The 22,780-nt window shown below is 40.4% G+C and overlaps 1 protein-coding gene across 11 annotated transcripts in view; it reads right to left on the reverse strand.

Annotated features, from left to right (window-relative positions):
* PDLIM5 (PDZ and LIM domain 5) overlaps positions 1-22,780 on the reverse strand; it is a 222,817-nt gene that overhangs the window by 38,131 nt on the left and 161,906 nt on the right. For all 11 annotated transcript variants that reach the window (XM_089302614.1, XM_008267586.5, XM_008267585.5 and 8 more), the window contains one exon: positions 18,199-18,386. In XM_089302614.1, coding sequence (XP_089158740.1) covers positions 18,199-18,386 — 188 coding nt within the window. The remainder of the gene's footprint in view (positions 1-18,198; positions 18,387-22,780) is intronic.

The following is a 22,780-nucleotide window of genomic DNA, read 5'->3' on the forward strand; positions in this document are numbered from 1 at the left end:
AGTATGGTAGAAATTTTACACATCCTAAATTGGGCAGCAGGGATGGCAACATGCTTGCATATTATTGCTTTATTCTCTGCCCCTTCCCCAACCATCTCAAACAGATGGTGGCCAAGAGAAGCATAGAATCTGTGCATTTTGTCTGTCAAGCCCTTTATGTTGAAAGCAGAAACAACAGTCTACTCTTCATAATCCAGGCATGAAATCATACCCAACAGAAATGAAAAACGTTAAACCAAGATCTAGGATCAGAGGACATTCTGAAGGTTTGTGTAATTTTTATTAAATAGAATCAAGGATTTTTTTAACTCAATGATTAAAAGCAAAATTGAACAGATTAAACTATTATCATTTCTTTAAGCAGTGGAGAATGCTGGTATGTATGCCGTAAAGAATTGGAACAGGTGCACCCAAGGCTAAGTATCAAATATTTCCGCAACTTCAGGAGGTTAGTTTCTTCCATTAGCAACCAGCCTTTCAACTTTAAGAACCCAGATTAAACTGGATCTCAAGTGTCTTAATTAAAGTGAGTGTGGGGATTTAGATTAGGTTCAGTTCTCTTTTTAATTTCTTATATCACACATCATCAAAATTTCATATATACATAGTTGGCTTTTTCTCTCTATTAATTGACTTTACAAAGAAAACTTCCACTCAGAGTTATAAGTAAAAGAAATCTAACATGTGCCTTCCTGATAGGAGATCTTAATTTATCTGGTTTTGCCATCATTCAATTAAAATAAAAAATTGTTTATCACGGTATTTGCTAAATAATCTCAATACTACTATTCCAATTTTTAATTTCATAATGGAAAAACAAGTCCATGTAAGTCCACACAATAACTGATCAACAGAAAGGAATAAAGAGTAAAAAGAAAAAAAAAAAGAAAAAAGTCAAATTAGGTATTCAAAAAGTAAAAACAAAATTGAGGATATATATAATACCTCAGAAATTCTAAAGGGAATCACCAATAAATTTGAATAGACTCTGTGAGCTAAGAACTTATTTAAAATATTAAAGCTGTAGAATTTTGCTCATAGTTGAATGAGAAAACTGTAAGGGCATACATTCAATTTTATACTCACATTGTATCTGAATTCTGAAAAGTCTTATTCCCAAAATAACATGAAACATATACGGATTTGCTTTTATCATTTTTCTCACCAATCATCTGTCTACATAAGTGAAAAAGTAGTCTAAACTCAGAAATAAAGAAAAAGATTACTTTAAGTTCTACTTACTTATATGAATAGAATTATGTGGCCAATAAACAAAGCAAAGCAAAACATTAGGCAGAAAGAAAAAGAAAATTTCCCCATGTCAAACAATATGCTGAATATCAGATATGGTAAAATATAAAAATTACAGTAAAGTGTTTTCTTAGTTTCTTGAATGTGTAAAAGACTTCATATATGTCATCATCACAGTCTAACGTAGGTCTTTTATGGTTAAAAAATAAAGCATCCACTCATTTGACAACACTACTTCTAGAATATACAAGAGGTCTTTGGAAAAATGTATTTTACGAAAAAAAAACCTTGCAGATTAACATTTTTCATGCCAAAATAAATTTACTTCTATTTTCCCATGAACCTCTTTTTTTTTTTTTTTTTTTTTTTTTTTGACAAGCAGAGTTACACAGTGAGAGAGAGAGAGAGAGAGAAAGGTCTTCCTTCCATTGGTTCACCCTCACATGGCTGCTACAGCCGGCGTGCCACGCCGATCCAAAACCAGGAGCCAGGTGCTTCCTCCTGGTCTCCCATGCGGGTGCAGGGACCCAAGCACTTGGGCCATCCTCCACTGCCCTCCCAGGCCACAGCAGAGAGCTGGACTGGAAGGGGAGCAACCCAGACAGAATCTGGCGCCCCAACCGGGATCAGAACCCGGGTGCCGGTGCCGCAGGTCGGGGATTAGCCTAGTGAGCCGCGGCACTGTCCATCCATGAACCTTTTGAAGTATGTTCACAAGTTTTTTTTGTTTGCTTGTTTGTTTTTAAAGATTTACTTATTTAGGGGCTGGCACAGTGGCATAGTAGGTGCTAAACCTCCACTGGCAGGGTTGTCATCCAATATGGGCACCGGTTGGTGTCCTGGCTGCTCTTCCAATCCAGCTCTCTGTTTATGGCGTGGGGAAGCAGCAGAACATGGCCCAGGTCCTTAGGTCCCTGCATGCACGTGGGAGACCCTGAAGAAGCTCCTGGATCCTGGATTCGAATCGGCCCATCCTCAGCTGTTGAGGCCATTTGGGGAGTGAACCAGTGGCTGGAGGACCTCTCTGTCTCTCCCTCTCTTTAAAAAAAAAATCTCAAAAAAAAAAAAAAGAGATTTATTTATTTATTTATTTATTTGAGAGTAACAGTTAGAGAGAGAGAGGGTGAGAAAGAGAGTGTGATCTTCTATCTGCTGGTTCATTCCCTAAATGGTGCAACAGCGGGGCTGAGCCAACTCGAACCAGGAGCTTCTTCAGGGTCTCCCACGTGCATTCAGGGACTTAAAGGACCTGAGCCATGTTCCACTGCTTTCCCAGGTGCATTAACAGGGAGCTGTATCAGAAATGGAGTAGCCTGGACTCGAACCAGCATCCATATGGGTGCCAGTATGGAAAGCAGCAGCTTTGCCCACTATGTCATGGGGATGGCCCAACACAAATGTTCTTAGATCTAAGAATTCTTCCGGTATGAGAGATACATTCAAGAAGGAAAAGATGTATGCCCCTGAAGAGATTATCTTTTTGAGGGTGACAAAGATAAGCAAACTGGCAACCAGAGTGTTTTAGGATTAATGCTGCCAAGGGTGCTCATGGCTCCCAAGAAAAATTTGCATTCCCTGTGTAGAATTATCACACATTGTTTCTCTTATTTACATGGTTTAAACACATAGTTAACAAACTTTTGCTATAAAGAGCAACTGTGGGCCTTATGAACTGTTTTGCAGCTATTCAACTGTGCCATTGTAACATGAAAGCAGCTCCTGAAAATCTGTGAACAGGCCGGCGCCGCGGCTCAATAGGCTAATCCTCCGCCTAGCGGCGCCGGCACACCGGGTTCTAGTCCCGGTCCAGGCGCCGGATTCTGTCCCGGTTGCCCCTCTTCCAGGCCAGCCCTCTGCTGTGGCCAGGGAGTGCAGTGGAGGATGGCCCAGGTGCTTGGGCCCTGCACCCCATGGGAGACCAGGAAAAGCACCTGGCTCCTGGCTCCTGCCATCGGATCAGCGCGGTGCGCCGGCCGCAGCGCGCCAGCCGCGGCGGCCATTGGAGGGTGAACCACCGGCAAAGGAAGACCTTTCTCTCTGTCTCTCTCTCTCACTGTCCACTCTGCCTATCAAAAAAAAAAAGAAAATCTGTGAACAAGCGAACACGGCTGTGCTCCAATAATTCTACTGACAAAGATCAGGTAGTGGGATAGTGTGACCCAGGACCATGGTCTGTCAACCCTCAGCTTAAAATATGCATATCAATTAGTAAGGAGCAATAATTCTTTATAAAAAGCATTTATGAATATGAGTAGGTATCTTCCTTTATAAACCATTTAATATTTTAATCTGAGGGTAAAAGGAAACTGGGGGGAAAGAAGCGCTCTCACAGATGTGCACCTGTATCAGCACTGGCAAGCTTCCAACTGGGAAATAAATGCTAATAAAAGAACATTTGGAGAAAAAGAAAGCAGGCAGCTTAGTGGTTGTTACTTCCACTTTTTCTTACCTGAGAACCATGATTCTCAGCAAAGACCTACTTGCTGTATAAGGACAGAGAGCATATTTACATGCTTCACACCACACTTTTGACAGTGGACAGCTCTACTCAGGCCTTAATGATGTCAAAATGCAGGGGAGCAGATGGCAATAAAACACTATTAGAAGAGATGAAACACATGAAACTGGTAGCAGTTTACTTATTCATATAAAATTTTAAAATGGAACCAATAAATCTATCCATCTTAGCTAGACAAATCTAGTTATCTCGATGTATTACTACAGTGCAAACCCTACAATGAAATTTGGGATGGCTGTAGAAACAGTAATTTCCTTTTTCACCCCTATCTCCTTTAGATTTCAAGTAAAAGATAGAATTTATATCCACTTATAACTGGGATGAGCATTATTCAGTGTTTGATCTAATCAAATCTCATAAATATATGAGTCCTCCTCCTCAAAGGAAAAAAAAAAATGCAAAACAACAGATTTCTCCAAAGCTCTACTAGAATGAAGAAAATAAGCTTTTCTTGATTGATAAAAATGTAGCACACATCAGAGTATGATAAAGAGTTGAATTAGCTGGATTCTTAGCTAAATGATCAAATTTCAAAAATGGAATTTAAATGCAAAGAAAATGTTACTGAAATGGATCTTAGCAGTTGCTAGTCGATCTATTCTCCCTGTCAAAGTCAAGAATCCCGTTTTGTCCTCTCCTAAGAAAATTAGCCCTCCTTACATTTATTCATTGACGTTATCTATGACACAGGAAAATAAACTATTCAGAAACAAAATAACTGACTTCAACTCAGTATAGGACACTGGCCAATTCTTTGATATCTCTCAGACTGCTACCTTATTGGTAAAATGATTCTCATTTTAATTTAAAACTTTAATGGTATTACTTTACTAGGCACTCTTAAGCTGAAAGTATTGACTACTAACCAGTGATGCATGCTATTCTACTGTTAAATGAGGTAGTCTGTCGCCTTTTAGGCTTCCTACTGTATTCATGAGCTCCAAATTCCCAAATGAATATCCCTGAGACAATTAAATATTCATTCTCAAAACCCAAGCTTGTGGGCCAGTATTGTGGCACAACAGGTACACTACCAACTGTGACAATGGGTCCCATTATCAGAGCACTAGTTGGAGTCCTGGCTGCTCTGATTCAGATCCAGCTCCTTGCTAATGGGCCTGGGAAGGCAGCAGATAATGGCCCAAGTGCTTGGGTCCTGCCATCCACGTGGGAGATCTGGATGGAGTTCCCGGCTACTGTCTTCAGCATGGCCCATTTCTTACTGTGGCAGTCATTTGGGGAGTGAACCAACAGGTGGAAGATCTCTTTCTCTCTGTCTCTCCCTTGATTTTCAAATAATAATAAAAAAACAACTTAAGAAAAATAATGTTTGTGTTCTTTCTCCTTTTTCTTTTGACCATAAGAAATTTACAAGGCCTTCAAATGATCACTTTTATATTTATAGTTTATCTGTGCCATACTTCTTCAAAAAAAGCTTATGTTCTAAAAACGAATCATCAATGTTTACATTCTACATTAATTAAAAGCCCTTGCCTTTTAGTACCTACCAAAGTGCTTTATAATGAAAAAAGTTATTCACTAAAAAGAACTAATTAATTCATTTCATTCACATAAAAGGAATGATGCCTTAATAAGAATGTAGGAAAACAGGTATTTTTTCCATATGCAATATCAAAGCTGAACATTGTCTAATATTAAAATATATTGTGTAGTAAGTATATTACCAAAATATCAAATGCCTTTATAATCCTCATTAAAATGCCAGCCTCCATGTTTTAATAAAAGTAAAAAAACAGAAATCCATCAATTTCTTGCTAGTATCAGGGATGTGAAAGTAAACAGGACTCAATTGTGCATCTTGGTTTGAACCCCAGCTGCCCTGCTTCCAATCCAGCTCTCTCCTACAGCTCCTGGGAAGCAGCAGCTGCTAACTCTAGTGTTCGAGTCCTTGCAACTATGTGGGAGATCTGAACGGACTACCTGGTTTCTGATTTTGGTTTGGATCAGCCCCAGCTGTTGCGATAATTTGGGGACTGAATCAGCAGATAGAATATCTCTGTGTCTCCTTTTCTGTCACTCTGCCTTTCAAATAAATAAATCTTTAAACAAAAAAAGTTTTCATGGTAGTGTTATCCGGACTCACCATAAAAACTGCCAAAGAAAAGAAGAAAGATTTCAGCACTGCTAGACAACATTAACTACTGGGAAAGAAAACATAACATTTTATTTTAAATTGCTCTATGAAATAAAGTGACACTGTTTTCTATAGAAAATGGTGCTATTAGGTAATGTATAGTTCAATTTTCTGAGTAAGAACTAGATTGGTTGGTTATTTATTTATTTTTGTGGTAAGCATGATAGAAAAGTTGAATGAAGAGAAGCAATGAAGAGAGTACACCTGACAGATCACGTGGGCATCTCTGTGAAGAACTGAGAGCAGGGGCAGGCGCTGTGGCATAGTGGGTAAAGCCACCTGTGGTGCCGGCTTCGTTCAGGACCTGGTTGCTCCACTTGTGATCCAGTTCCTTGCTAATAAAGTCCTGAGAGGGCAGCAAAACATGGCCTGAGTTCTTGGGCCCCTGCACCCACGTGGGAGAACTGGAGAAGACTCCAGGCTCCTGGCTCCTGGCTTCGGATCGGCCCAGCTCCAGGCACTGCAGCCAATTGGGGAGTGAACCAGCAGGTGGAAGATCTCTGTTGCTGTCTCTATCTCTATCTCTGTCTCTCTCTCTCTCTCTCTCTGTGTCTCTGACTTAAATTTAAAAAAATCAAATTAGCTTAGTCCAACAATGTCCAAAACAGAAAATAAGTGAAAGTGACTTAAAAAAAATGAGAGCGAGAAATAGGCTATTTATTAAAGATATAATCTTAATGCATTTATTAAAATCATTACAGATGCTATCACAATCAACATATTTTAAAAATAAGAATGAGAAAAAACTGTAATTAATGCAAAAAATTTGAAAGACGTTCATATTTACACTTTTCTGAACTACATACAAATAAAATAATTTATTTAATTTCTGACTAATAGGCTCTAAGACCATTCTTTTGTTTCAGAAGAAAAATCCAACTCAAAATGTCTATTTCCAGAGCAGACATTTAGCCTAGTGATTAAGATATGTGCATTCCACAAGGGAGTATCTGGGTTTGATCCCAGGCTCCTGTTCCTAATCCCAGTTTCCTGCCAATGCACGCCCTGGAAGGCAAGGGTGATGGCTTTAGTAATTGGGTTCTTGTCATCCTCAAGGGAGACCTGGATTGCATTCCTTCCTCCCAGCTGCAGCCCTGGGCCAGCCCTGGTTACTGCAGGCATCTGGAGAGTAAACCAGTGAATGGGAGAGCACTCTCTCTCTCAATCTCTTTCAAATAAATAAACTAAAATGTCTATTCCATGACAACATGTTATACACTGCCTTCTGCAAAGCCAAACAATGTACTGAGGATCATGCAAGGTTACCAATCTCACATTTGCAGCAATAAACAAAGAAATAAATGCTCTTATCTGAGAAAAGGCTGTATAAAGTTGACCCATTGAACAAATAACTAACCAGTTATTTTATCAAAGCAAACTTTAATGAATTTCTCAAGTATAGTATAAATATGCTACAAGGTATAATCAATCCACATTTGTATGTTATAAGCTGACAAATTACACTGCATAGAAAACTTAAACCTATCAGGGATGGAGCTGTGGCATACTAGGCCAAGCCTCCACCTGTGGCACAGGCATCCCAAATGGGCCTGGTTCTTGACTAAGCTGCTTCTTTTCCGATCCTGCTGTCTGCCTACGGCAATGGGAAAGCAGTAGAAGATGGCCTAAGTGCTTGGGCCCCTACATCAGCGTGGCAGACCTGGAGGAAGCTACTGCCTTTGGATTGGCCCAGCTCCAGCCGTTGTGGCCATTTGGGGAGTAAACCAACAGATGGAAGACCTCTCTCTCCCTCTCTGTCTCTTCCTCTCTCTGTCTGTAGTTCTACCTCTCAAATAAATAAATAAAATCTTAAAAAAAAAAAAAAAAGAAAAGGAAAGGAACCTAAAGATATGTTCAGTCTAATTTCTGTGCCATGGTGTGGACTGCTCAGAACCAAGTATAGTTTCTCCAAAATGAATATAATCATGCCCCAATGTTTTAACAGAGACTCCAAAAATACCCGATAAGGAATCAAGTTCTGGGAAAGCAGTGGTTCAAGTGGAAGTACCTAGCAGTTTTGCCATGGAACTCTTTCCTTTCCCATGGAAATCTCTCTCTTCTCATTGCCACTGCCTGGGATAATAATCATTACCAACATCTCTATTCCAGATTATCTTAACAACTTCTTAAATAGTCTCCAGAAGCCCAATCTTAATTTCTACTCTGAATTCATAATGATCTTTTAAACACATTAAAGCTATGCTTATATTTTAATAAAGCAAATCTGATTTTGCCTGCTTCCCAGCTCACAAATCTTTTAACTGCACCAAGTCCACACTCTTAGGTTCAAAGCCCTTTCTGACCAGGCCCACACTAACTCACCCACCTTTCTCCCTGCCTACTGGACAGTCCTGAACGATTTGCCTTCCACTTAAGAAGCCAAACATTCTCTGCGAGTTTTGCATGTATCTTTTCCTCTCCAACATGGTCTCTTTTTAAAAATGTTTAAGGGCTGTTGACAATGTGATTTTTCTTCAGGCACATTAAACTTTTATTTTTCTATAAAATGAGACTTCATTACAAACGGAATACATATTCCATCTCAAGATGCTATCATGGGAACTCCATCCAGCTTCTCTCCCTGCTTTCCACTGATACATACCTCACTGCCTTCCGACTGGGGCCTTGTAGTTTGCTGACTTTCATGTTCTATTTTGGTACATCCGAGTTAATTTGTCCACAGTGAGAAAACAGGTGCTACCACATCTTGACTATTACCTCCACACTCCACTGCTTGGTTCTTTATGTGTCATAAATTTCCATTTTCTTTGAGAGAAGAAAAATTCTTGGCATAGGCCTTCAGAACAATTATCATTTATTTTTTCAAGTCTCTGGAAGTAATATGCCACTGATTGTACTACTGCCTGTGCTTGCAATCTTTAACTCTCAGAGGAGGCTAATACCTCGGAGACAGTGGGCTCCCCTCCCCCTTAGAGAATTATGTATTTCCACTTTTGTTCAATGATTATCATGGAGATTTCAGGTCTAGTAGGAGGACAGAATGATATTCTAACAAATGAAGTAGGTGTCCTTCAAATTATATAAAGTTGATTTACAAAATAAGACAAACTGCCTATCACTCACATACTCAGGACATTTACTGAGGGCTCATAAACTGTGCCAGGTATTGTTTAGGTGCTATAAAACTAAGATTAATAACTCTCGGTCCCAATCCTTAAGGGAATATAAAAACAGTGGTAAAAGACCCATATGTAAACAATTAAAATGAACACAGTGAATGCTATGATAAAGACACAATCGAAATTTTGTAGGAACACAGAGCAAGAGTAAGTGATTATTTAGAGGGCTCAGCAAAGCTTTACAAAGAAAGTGACACATGATCTTAAAGGGTGAATAGAAATCAGTTAGGGACAGAGGGCACAGGAAAAACATTACAAAATAAAAAAGAGTTGCAAAGGACAAAGGTGCATGCCCAAGGAATGGTATGAACTCATGATTTTAGCTTGTCTGGACCATAAAGAATATGAGGTACTACTACAAAGTCAGGCTGCAGAATGCTGGCCTAAGTCTGTAAGGTGACAGAAAGTACTGTTAAGAATCTAAACACAGGGCTGGCGCTGTGGCGCAGCAGGTTAAAGTCCTGGCCTGCAGCACTGGTATCCCATATGGGCACTGTTCTGGTCCTGGCTGCTCCTTTTCCGATCCAGCTCTCTGCTATGGCCTGGGATAGCAGAAGATGGCCCCAAGTCCTAGGGCCCCTGTACCCACGTGGGAGATCCAGAAGAAACTCCTGGCTATTGGCTTCGGATCAGCACAGCTCCAGCCATTGCGGCCATCTGTGGAGTGAATCAGTGAGTGGATGGAAGACTTCTCTATCTGTCTCTACTTCTCTCTGTAACTCTCTTTCAAAAAAAAAAAAAAAAAAAAAAAACCTTAAAAAAAAGATAATCATGGCAACAAAAAAGCTGCAAATAAAAATAACTACTTCACTTATTTAAAAAAAAAAAGGAATGTAAACATGGGTCGGCATAGTGGTGTAGTGCTGTTGCCTGTGATGTGGGCATCCCATAAAGGTGCCCGTTCAAGTTCTGGCTGCTCCACTTCCAATCCAGCTCCCTGCTAATGTGCCTGGGCAAGCAGCAGAAGATGGTCCAAGTGTTTGTTGAGCCCCTGAACACATGTGGGAGACACAAAAGAAACTCCTGGCTCCTGGCACAGCCCCCACTCTTATGGCCATCTGGTGAGTGAACCACCACGTGGAAGATCTCTCTCTCTCTCTCCCTCTCTCTCTCTGCTCTTTGTAAATCTTTCAAATAAATAAATCACTTTAAAAAAATCTAAACATTTTACATAAAAATAGAGCCCAAAATATTAATGTTGTAACAAAAGAAATAAAAAAATTGAAACCTAAACTTTCGGGGCTAGCACTATGGTGCAGTGGGTTAACGCCCCTGGCCTGAAGCGCCAGCATCCCATATGGGTGCCGGTTCGAGATCTGGCTGCTCCACTCGATCCAGCTCTCTGCTATGGCCTGGGAAAGCAGTGGAAGATGGCCCAATTCCTTGGGCCCCTGCACCCACATAGGAGACCCAGAAGAAGCTCCTGGCTCCTGGCTTAGGATCAGCACAGCTCCGGCCATTGTGGCCAATTGGGGAGTGAACCAGCCGATGGAAGACTTCTTTCTCTCTCTCTTTCTTTCAAATAAATAAATAAATCTTAAAAAAAAAAAAAAAAAACACTAAACTTTCTTGAGTATTCTCTATGTCCCAGATACTTCAATACACTGTCACATCAAGTAGCTTTCACAACAATGTTATAAGGGGTACTTGTAGACCCTTATTTTAATAGACGATGAAAGCACAGGCTCAGAAATGCTAGTTTTCCAAGATTCTTCCCCAAAGGGCAGGGCCACCATCAATCAGAAAACTAGATTCAATGAATAATGTGGCCTCACTCAGCAAGGCACTGCTTCTATTCTAGGAAATTAATCACCCTCATTTTGAATATGATTAGACTAAAATTAGAAAACTAATGTGTTCCAACATATAATGACCCTTCATAATTTGAAGCCTGGATTTACGAAACACATTTGACTATATTTGGTAAGATAATAATATTTTTATGTATAGTTATATCTAACTAAATTTATCTCATTTGGTATCCATAACATACACAGGATTTAGGAAAATCATTACATAGCAAACTAAGCCATTTATATACATACATATTGTCGCTCCCCCTCTTCGTGGAGGAACGACACAGGACCCTGCGCTGTTCTTTCGTCTGCTCGGCCCTCCCCGGGTTTGCTGCTGGTTCTTCCCGGGTTGGCTACTATCCCTTCCACCTCCGTGGAAGGGCAGTTCCCCCTGGCCGCATTCCCCACTTCCGCAGGGGAGCGGCACACCGCCGGCCGGCTTTCTCGGGGGCTGCACGGGTGTTCCTTCAGCTAGATGTTCCCCATAGATGTTCCCGGTGCATGCCGTCTCTCTCCTCCTTTATAGTCCTCCGCCAATCCCAACTCGGCTGCCCACACGCCGAGTACGCTGCTCTCCTCCAATCAGTAGCAAGTCCTGCAGCTTGTCAAGTTGGTGAGAGGCAGCTGTGCGGAAGCTGTTTACTTCTCTCCCAGCGCCATATTGTGGGAGAGCAGATGCATAGAATAAGTCTTAATTCCAGTAACTCAGTCTAGTCCGGTTTGCTCCCCACAGTGGGAGAGCAGATGCATAGAATAAGTCTTAATTCCAGTAACTCAGTCTAGTCCGAGCTGCTCCCCACAGATCCCCCTTTCTTTTTATTTTTTGGCGTTGATACGCGCCTGTCTTCGGTGTCCCGCGGCACACACTCTGCTCTACTTGCTAGAGTTGCCACAGGCTCTTACAAGTCCTATCAATCAGGCAAACCGAATCCGGGTCCTCTCTTCGCCATGTTGTGAGGAGGTTTTTAGGCGCTGATGCGTGCCTGTGTTCGGTGCCCTGCAGCGCATGCTCTGGTCGAGCCTGCAGGGGCTTACAAGCTCTATCAGGCAAACCGAATCCAAGCCTTCTCATTGCCTTTTTGTGGGGGAGACTTATTAGTGTTGGTTCGTGCCTATCTTCGGTGACCTGCAGCTCATACTCTGGTCGAGCTTTGCTGGCGCTTACCGCCTTAAATCAGGCAGACCGAATCCAAGCTTAATATTGTTGTATTGTGGGGAAGCCTTACTGATGTTAATTCGTGCCTGTCTTCGGTGACCTGCGGCGCATAAGCTGCTAGCTGCCCGCAGGTGCTCATCGCCTCACTTGATTAGGCAGACCGAATCCAAGCTCTCACATTGCAGTGTTGTAGGGAGGCCTTTTTATTTCTCTATTTCTCTATCTCCGGGCATTCCTATTTCTCCCATTTTACTTCTATCTTCCAGCATTCCCATTTCTCTTTTACTTCTAAAACTTCTGTTTCTCTTATCCCTGCGGCTTTCCGGCACCTCGCCCCGCCGGCGGGTTCCCGGCTCTGCGCCGCTTCAGCCCGCGCGCCTCTCTGCGCGGCTTCCCGGCTTTGCGCGGTCCGCGGTCTCCACGCTTAACCCTTTCGCGTCTGAACCACGGCCTACGCCAGCGTTCCCTATCTATTCACGCCCCGTGCTCTCTCTGCACGCGGCGGCTTCCGCGAGTAACACAGCGTAGCTTGCGTCTCCGCCACTAGGATTCAATCTAAGTTCCCCGGGCTAGCCTGGCGAATTCAACCCAGCGTACGTCTCCGCCCCACGATTTGGCTTCCCGTCCTTTGCTCCCCGGGCTAATCAGACGGATCCCAATCTGGCTTACGTCTCAGCTTCTGGTTTCAACTTTTCGCCCCCTATTCCCGGGCTAACTTGAGAACCCCAAAGTGGCTTTCGTTTCCGCCTCGGCCTGCCCCCCGCGGCTTCAATTTCCCTAACATTTTTCTCTACCCGGTATGTTTCCCCAAGCTTTCCTCCAACGATATTCCTCCCTCATTTCTCCTGGCCTCTCCCCACAGTCCGCGTCCGAGTCTGTTTGTTCTAGCTTTCACTTTCGCTTTCGACCTTAGAGATTTCTCCCAGCTTCCCCCCGTAGTCCGTAGTCCGTATCTGAGTCTATGCCTAGGCTTTCAATAGCTTCTTCCGGCACCTTTTTCGGCCGGCTTTTCCCTAGGCTGTTTGCTAGTCTCTCTCTTCGATATTTTCCCAATTCTTCCCGTTTCTTCCCTCCTAAGTTTGCTATCCGTCCTAGGTTTCCTATCCGAGTCACGGCACCATTATGTCGCTCCCCCTCTTCGTGGAGGAACGACACAGGACCCTGCGCTGTTCTTTCGTCTGCTCGGCCCTCCCCGGGTTTGCTGCTGGTTCTTCCCGGGTTGGCTACTATCCCTTCCACCTCCGTGGAAGGGCAGTTCCCCCTGGCCGCATTCCCCACTTCCGCAGGGGAGCGGCACACCGCCGGCCGGCTTTCTCGGGGGCTGCACGGGTGTTCCTTCAGCTAGATGTTCCCCATAGATGTTCCCGGTGCATGCCGTCTCTCTCCTCCTTTATAGTCCTCCGCCAATCCCAACTCGGCTGCCCACACGCCGAGTACGCTGCTCTCCTCCAATCAGTAGCAAGTCCTGCAGCTTGTCAAGTTGGTGAGAGGCAGCTGTGCGGAAGCTGTTTACTTCTCTCCCAGCGCCATATTGTGGGAGAGCAGATGCATAGAATAAGTCTTAATTCCAGTAACTCAGTCTAGTCCGGTTTGCTCCCCACAGTGGGAGAGCAGATGCATAGAATAAGTCTTAATTCCAGTAACTCAGTCTAGTCCGAGCTGCTCCCCACAACATATGTTAATATATATACAGAAACATGTTTTAAACTCTTATCATTAAGTTTATAGAAATTATTTATCTAGCCATTCATGAATTACATATAATAGGAAGGTTTTGAGCATAAAAATTTGTTACACATACAAATGTAATTACAATTTAAATTTAAAATTATATGTCCCAGATTCTGAAAAATCTCACCTTTTATGTATCTTTTCAGAGTCAAGTCACTCTTTCTAAAGAGACTGTAATATCTCAGTTGTGGAAGCATTATCAAAGACATGGGGCAAGTAGGCAGTAGTACTGCCAGCTTATATAAAACTCAAGGTTGGATTCCTTCTTTTTTTGTATCTTAATACTTTCATCCAGAGTATGAACTTTTTAACACTGTGTAACATAAAATATTTACCTGTCTCTCAGTCACAGGCAGGCTTGTGTGAATGGATGTGGTGGTTTATGTTGAAGTATGTGCCTGATTACACAAACATGATGATCCCATCCAAACCATGATGCAGTTCATACACAGCCACTTTCCCATTTGCCAAGCTGGTATGGCGGTACTCTGCTCTTGGCAAGCTGTCTGGGCAACACTGGCTATCTAATACCTCAAGTGAAATGAACTGAGATTTAAGTCAGAATTGCAAAGGATTAATAGAAACCCATGTCAGGCTCAGACTACACTGGTCAGTTTTAAACTTTGAATCAACCCTTTCAACACAGTCTTTTGTTGTGGGGTAGAGGGGATGGATTTCAAAATCACATTAGCCATCACTCACTGAGCAGACAAATGTGGTTAAAATACTTATTTAAATCAATGACTTCCAAACTTTTCTTGAACTGTAAGACACAGTCAGAAATACACCTTACTATCTGATTCAGAATAGACATTTATGTGGCATGTATGTACATACACATCATCTCCATAAATAATACCTATACTTGATATGTTCAAATACTTATTATATTAAAGTATTCTGATATTTTCTATTCCATTTTTAACTAGTTCTGGCTAAAATCCGTTAAACAGATTTCAGGGTCATCTAAGCAAGTCACAGATTCCAATTTCATAATTTTGATCTTCTCCCCCTGACTCAACTGTGGAAATTATATTTAAAATGATATCACTGGCAATAGTCATTCTTTGTTGGCCTCTGTGTTAGGGGAGGGTGGACAGGAGTAAATCCATTTTTTTGTTCATTTTATCACCAACACTGCAGCACAGGTATAAACTGTCAAGAGAAAGGTGCCAGAAACATTAAATATGAGAGGAGCAAGGAGACACCTGCCTTATTGCTTTATCTTGGCTTAAGCTGGCCCAGTAGCTCACCTGTCTGGACTTTGTCCCTTTGGTTGGCCCTGTCACTTTCACAGAACTGTGACAAACACAAGTACCCCTAATGAGACAGTTATCCTCAAAATCGAAAGGATTTTTAAATTGTGTTAAGAAGCTCTTGAAACTATTTCTCAAAGAGTAAGAGTAGATCCTGAGGTATCTATCTATCTATCTATCTTTGGGTAGGGTAGAGTAAAAGAATTTGAATAGCTAGGAATTTTATATATTTATTTTATTATTTTATGATTTTATAACACAATGAAAACAAGTAACTTTCATATAACCAACAACATTAAGTGTCAATTTCTATGACCTGAGCGAGATAAATAGCAGAAGCTGAGAAATACATTCTGATTAGAGTTAAGGCTTATGATGTGATTTAATTATGAATTCACAATAGGAACATTTTTTTCTATAATATTGTTTTATAATGTACAATGTTTTATACTGTTACAGCTTTGCTCACATTGTCTGGGACAAAGAAGCCAATCTTTTAAATACTGTATGAATCATGATTATAGCTGCTGATTTGTCTGTTTTGAATATTCTACCAAATCAAACTGGACTCAGAGAGCGAAGGGGTCTGCTGCCCTCTTGAGGTCATTTTGCTGTATTGTATTATCTAGGCAGTCCACAAGCGCTGGAACTTTTTTCTTTTCACTTTACTTTAAGAGGCAGAGCGGTATTTTGTCCATAAACTTTTGCGTTTCCTCTCCGTTGTACAAATACCTTATGTTCTCCCTTGAGTTTCTACACCAAAAATTTAGTCTTTGCCTCACTATTTTACAAAACACTCTTGTAGCTTCTAGTTACCACACCAAAGGAATTTTTTGAAAGTTATTTTCTGTATTCAAATGCACGTATAAAATAACTACAATAAATCTGTATCATCACAGAGCCTTTACATAAATAGAAAGAATTAAAAATGTATGAGGCTAACCTCCATCAGCATTTCCCCCCGAGAGTACAGCTGTGACTAAATTACATTAATAGTCCAGAAATTTCAGAGGCTAATGGTATCAGGATATTTTCATGTTTTCATTACTCATTCACTTACTTATTTGAGAGAGAGAGAGAGAGAGAGAGACAGAGAGACAGAGAGACAGAGAGAAAGACTTAGAGAAAAAGAGACTGATAGGCAGAGAGGCAGTTTCCATCTGTTGGTTTACTCCCCAAATGGACAGGGGCCAAAGTTGGGAACTGGGAACTCAATCCGTATCTCCCACCTTGGTGGCAGAAACTGAACCTCTTGAGCCAGCACTGTTCCCTCTTAGGGTCTGCACAGAAGGAAGTTGGAATATGGAGCTGGAGCCAAGAGTCAAACCCAGGCATTCCAATGTGAAATGCAGGCATCATAAGTGGTGTTTCAACCTCTTGGCAGAATGTCTGTCCCACGTTTTAAATTTTTAAAATAAATAAAATAGTCTTTTCTTTAATGTCGTCAAGATCATATATGATAGTTAATTTCCTTTCTCCTACAATGTAAATACTTCTCACTTCTTTGAAAATTAGCAATATGTAACACATATGCTATGAAATAAATTGTATAAATAACCAGTTATTTTTAAAGACAATTTGTTTATAATAAAGGAGTTTATATATATCTCAATACCGTGGAATGTACTTAATTAATGTATTTAAATATATTAAATACTGTGTCTAATATATTGAAATACTATGGAACATAAAGATACTAATTAAAATCTACAATTTCAAAAATATTCTTAAAGAATAAAATGTGATCAGTTCTTAAATTTATCACATTTTGAATACTTGTCTTGTGTACTTGTCTATATTCAGGTGAAACCTGATGAGGAAAGATGAGAAATTTAGGGATTAAGTGAAGAAGTACATTCTACCACAGAGGCAAGAGCTTTCAAAGGATAGTAATAGGCATATCTAAGTACTGACTAAGTACTGTTGTGTGTGACTAAGTACTGGTTATAAATTGGAGGGAATAATAAGAAGCTAGTAAGGGCTAAAGTAAAAAGATACAAAAAACAAAACAACTGAACAGGTCTTAAATGACATGGTAAGGACGATGACACTGGCAAATCAGGGCTTTGGAGAGAGCACAGGCCGCAGTATGGAGATGGGATCAGAGGGAGACACAGGGTCAGGAAGAAGGTCAGAAGTCACCTGCAGTGAGGAGAGGCCGCACCAAGGCAGCAGCTCTGACGACAAGGAGGAGAGAAGAAACTTAACACAAGGAAGTGGAATCAAAAAATGTTAGTTACTCCGAGGCTCATGAGGCTGGGATCTAGTTCACATTCTTGCTTTGGTGATGGAGTGGACGTGCCATTCTAAGACAGGAAATGACTCTGCAGACATGCTGCATTTGAGGGGCCATAGTATCAGCAAACAGGTCAATGGGTTTGAGGATACGAAGTTCAGCAGAGACAACTCCACATATTAATGACAGCTGGGAAGTAAAGGGAACCTGGCTGAGGTCACCCAGGGACAATGGAAAGCATTTGGGAAGGGTGCTTTTGGGCGTGGAAACATTGAAAGGACAGGCTCGTCATCCTCGAAAGAAATACCTTAATTTTATAATCATAAATTCTGCCTGTGTTGGGAGGAACAGGAAATGATTTAGCCCTCCTTCGTTTTGCAGACCAGAAAGCTAAGGGTCAAACAGGTTATGTGACTTTATTTAGAGCTATTTATCTGTGGAAGTGAATGAGCCCCAGCTCTTCTCTCCCCTCATGTAAATGTTCTATTTCTAGTTCTATGTCTCTTCCCCACCTGCACTGCAATTTTAAATAGACCTAACAGATCCATTCTTCAACAGTCATTTGATGGCAATAGATGCTTCTGTTGTTGTTATCTGTGTGTATCATGAAACCAAACTATTACACTCCCAAGGATAACCTTTTAGCAATACAGTTCGTTATGAAAGAAGAGCTGAAACCAAGAATTCAACATTTACTTCCTGAGTCATCTAGGAAACAAGGAAGTGCTCAATTCTACAATTAACGAACAGCAAATGAAACATGGCCAGACACACACACACACAGTGTTTGAGACGCCCCAAGAAAGAAAAGCTACAGCTATTGTTTTAGAGTCCTTTTGAAATCTCAGGTAGTTGGAAATGGGTTTCCCCAGTGAATTCTATCATGTACTGCAGAACACATTTTCATAACCACCCACATGTCCTTAAAAAAGCGAGCAAAGAGAGATTTCTTGGAATACCTGCTTGGCTTGGGCGTTGCCAGCTTGGTGACTTGATAACGCCAGTGGAGGCCACAGGCTTGAAGGCAGCAGCAGTGGGGAGGCTGGCCACGCCCGGTCTGCTGGGGGCTGGGCTCTCCAGGCTCTCCTCTGTGCTCCGAGTTGCAGCTGCTGACGGAGCCAACTGCGGAGAAGGCTCCTGCGTGTGACTGTAAAGAAAACAAGGAAACATGATTTTGGTGAAGTGACAGCAATCTTACCTTAGCAAGCAGCCTTTCTTCCTAAAAATCTATGAAGTCTTCAAGGAAAACAAAATATCAATTACTTGACTTGAAAAAAAGAAAAAACCTCTGAGATCCTGAGTGGAAAAACTGCCTGTCTTTAAGACAGAAAAGAAAAAGAAAAAAGAAAAGGAGTCCGAGTGCACATTTCTTCTGTACTTTGGAAAGTCTCTTTTTTTTTTTTTTTTTTTTTTTGACAGGCAGAGTGGACAGTGAGAGAGAGAGACAGAGAGAAAGGTCTTCCTTTGCCATTGGTTCACCCTCCAATGGCTGCCGCGGACGGCGCAGTGCGCTGATCCGATGGCAGGAGCCAGGTGCTTTTCCTGGTCTCCCATGGGGTGCAGGGCCCAAGCACTTGGGCCATCCTCCACTGCACTCCCGGGCCACAGCAGAGAGCTGGCCTGGAAGAGGGGCAACCGGGACAGAGTCCGGCGCCCCGACCGGGACTAGAACCCGGTGTGCCGGCGCCGCAGGCGGAGGATTAGCCTAGTGAGCCGCGGCGCCGGCCGGAAAGTCTCTTTGAAAGGCCTATCATGAGAAATCAGGATTTTGAAAAACTTACATAGCCGATCCCCTTACTTATTTCCTCTTCCTATTATCCCCCTTATTTCCTCTTCCTATTCTTCTCTATCTCAACATTCAGAAGTCAGCTAGATGAGAACAATAAATTATTGGAGAATCCCTGATAATGTCTATTAAATGGCACAGAGGCCTTCCTTTTCCCATATGCTCTGGTTTTATATGAAGTAAGCTTCCCAGACACCTCACCGGCTACTTTTCACTCCCATACTCACTCACTCACTCATTCAATAAATATTTATACACCTGCTAGATGTCAGACCTTGTGCTATTTACTGGCCACATGTTGTCCTCCACTGAAAAGAGACAACATCACCTACCTAATAGAACACCCAGTGTTCTGATTTCATACTACAGGAAAAAAAAGAAAACACCACCATTATCTTCTCTCAAGCAGAGTTATCTGCTTGACAGGAGGCCTTATTTGTTCTGGTTCCAGTTTAGTAAGCAAGATGATCACATGACCATTAATACCACATCATTTGTTACTCATAATTTTATATATATGTGTAATTTCTAAAAATAACAATAATTTAAGATTGCCCAAAATATAAAATATATGATTCAGAATGACATGGCAGTAGTTATTTCTCTCAAATGAAATATAATAAAACATTGATAGCAATAATTTTACAAGTCCCTAATACTTTAACTCTTCATATTAGTTGCAGAAGTAACTCCATGCATAGGAGCTCAATTCCTTCAGTAACTGAAATTAACAGCTGGAGGAATAGATGGATATGCAACCATATTAATGACTTCAGTAAAATAACTACCCTTAATTGTACTTTTGAGAAATTTCAAGTTCAATCATGTCTACTATTATTACCAAATGAACAAGAGTATCTAAATCCTCCAATGCCTGTTAAATCTCAGATAACACCTAACACAGTAGGCTTGAGACTGCCTACCCTTGCAGGAAAAAACCACCTGCAAGGTTAGTGCTTCACTGGAATCTGGCATACGGCTGCTAAGATGTTCCTTCCAGGAGAGAAAACTTTCTCTAAATGAAAAGGAGGCTTGCTATGCCTATTCTGCTTATGCAAACAATATGCTCTATGCCCAACTCTTCTTTCCTCCTTAGCATCTGGAATTCTGGTATGAACTGGGTCAGGGTGCTATGTAACAAAGCTCTAGATGAAAATCTTGGATACTTGGTCCCTAATGAGCATCTGTGGTAGTCATCACTTTGCATATTTTGTACATTTTCCTCTGCCTTGCTGGAGGAATTAAGCACATCCTGTATGGCTCTACTGGGAGAGGACTTTGGTAGCTTGAGGGTCCTTTCTTCCAGACTTGGTCTCATGAACTTTTTCCTTTGCTGGTTTTGCTCTGTATTTTCACTGTAATAAACCTTAGTCATGAGTAGATCTATATGCTGAATCCTGTAAGTCTTTCTAGTGAAATATCAAACCTGGCAGAGTTCCTGAAGCACTTCAGACACTAAACAGTTTAAAAAACTCTTTTAGACATACTTTAACTTACATCGATGTTGTTCCTTCCTCTTTGTTCTCTCAAATTCAAGTGTAACAGAACCACCACTTTCTTCTATTATTTCTGATCATTTTTAATGAAGTACTAAAAAGCTGCTTGGTGTTGACACATACTACACAAGGACAAATTTAAGCACTTTAATAATTTTTTGTCATAAATAAAAAGTGGAAGACTGTTTAGTTAATGGGAATTTCGAACACAATTAGTTGGTAAAGGTATCACACACACACAAAGCGTTAATGGGAACAGAGATTCAACATTCTAGTATAGTGGTCATGAGCATCTTTTCAAAGCTTTGTGATGAACAAATTATTTTACTTCTCTATGCCTCAGTAACATACACTTTGAATGAGGATACTACTTTACTTGTAAGATTTCTGTAACACTTTAGGTATCATAATGAGGCAAAAGTGCTCTGCATAAATTATATAGTGTATTAACAATAACATAATTAATAAATTAAGAAAAAATTTTAAATACTTATCTACAGGTCATTTTCATTCTAGAATTAAATTACTCATATGGAGTTGATTAAAATAACTAATAATTCATATTGTCATGGTTATAAGAAAATGACTATGTAATATTAGAGGTTATAAATGAAGCAAAAACATAATCTGAAAACAACAACAAATGTTTAGTACTCTGAAAGAATTAACATTTAATTCCAGGAGGAGTGCCAGACAAATTTACTTAGAAGAGAGTGACAAGGATGATAGGAATTCAATGCCAAGCCTAATGAAGTTCAGTTAAGGGATCTGGTGATCCTAGCCCAGGATACAAAAAAGACTTAGTGGAAGCATGACAGGAATCCGCAAATATCTGACATGTGGATTTATTCTCAGTGCCTACAGTGTTTGTCAATTAGCTGAATGTATACTGACACAGATTTTGTAAAAATAAAAGGAAGTACTTTCTAACATTAAAAATCATATCAAGGAAAAAGAATTGATTCCTAACATGAGAGCCCAGTCAACAGAAGTTACTTAAGTAGTGGACAGAAATGCTAAATGGACTCAATCATTTAGAAGGTAGAAGGCTAAGTTACACTTCGGCATGACATTCCAAGTGTTCTATGATAAAGCTACAACCTACAAGTCTAAGCCTATTTACTATCAGTATACAAATGGTATTCTAGCCACCTGTACTGTCCACACTTCTATATTTTTCCCAAGGTCTACACTGTAGACACCTCTCTCCTCTGTCTGCATCAAATCCTATCCATCATTAATAACATAAATAACAATAAGACCCATCTTGCACTGTGTTCCATGTTAAGATAACTTAACATATTTAATCACTCAGGCTTCTAGAAGTAGAGACACTCCTTATAATTTGTGGCATTCATTAACTGTGTGGAAGTTCAATTTTCTCTGGGGAAACAGAATCCTATTTACTTAAAGTATTTAATGTAGTAATGGAAGAATAAGACTTTATCTAGACAATCATTTGTCTAAATATATGCCTAAGACTCTAAAAATCTAATATCTTTTCCCCTGATTTTTAACTACTAGTTACTAAAGAAAATGCACACATTAGGTAACATGCACTAAAGATGAACATTAATAAAATCATTGGCTATATTACTTTATACTTAGGAATAGAATATTAGCAATAATTACTAGCAGCCAAATATTCTAAAATTAGTGAGTAATTTATTAATATAGTACCACATTTCTATTTAAATTAAATTACTGTCTTATTTCTGAACTTATGATTCAAATTGTACCTAAATTTTTAAATGCTTTCTAAAGGATTATAATGAGGAAATTAATGTGAATTAAAAAACACCCTTGGCTAAGCACAGATGCTGAGAATCAACTATGGTCATTTTCAAGTAGTCTGCCAAATAAAAACAAACACTGAAATGAAACAATAATTTAATATAACTTCTAGCTCAAGAATACCAAGATTTTTGCTTCATATTTAAAAAATTGAAAGTAGGAAAAAAAATATAATAAAGGAGCAAAGGTTTCTTTTCAGAACCAAGTAATGAGGAAAAAAGAAAAAGGAAAGAAAGTTAACTTTCAGGGTCAGCAATCTGATTTATCTTGAGTTTACATTCCTTTCCCACATTTGTTAAACTATTACAACAAAGTTCAGTTACAGACTGGGAATGGTCAGAAATTTTAAGTCTGTTTTCAAAGGGGAAACCGTGCTTGAAGAACACTCTTGACAATAACTTTTATTTTAATTGCCTGATTAAATAGAGAAAAAGCTAACTGTACATCACAGGTTTAATTATCAAT

The sequence above is a fragment of the Oryctolagus cuniculus genome, chromosome 8 (assembly GCF_051225735.1).
Source record: "Oryctolagus cuniculus isolate XC-2025 breed Fujian yellow rabbit chromosome 8, ASM5122573v1, whole genome shotgun sequence".
Classification (NCBI taxonomy): domain Eukaryota; kingdom Metazoa; phylum Chordata; class Mammalia; order Lagomorpha; family Leporidae; genus Oryctolagus; species Oryctolagus cuniculus.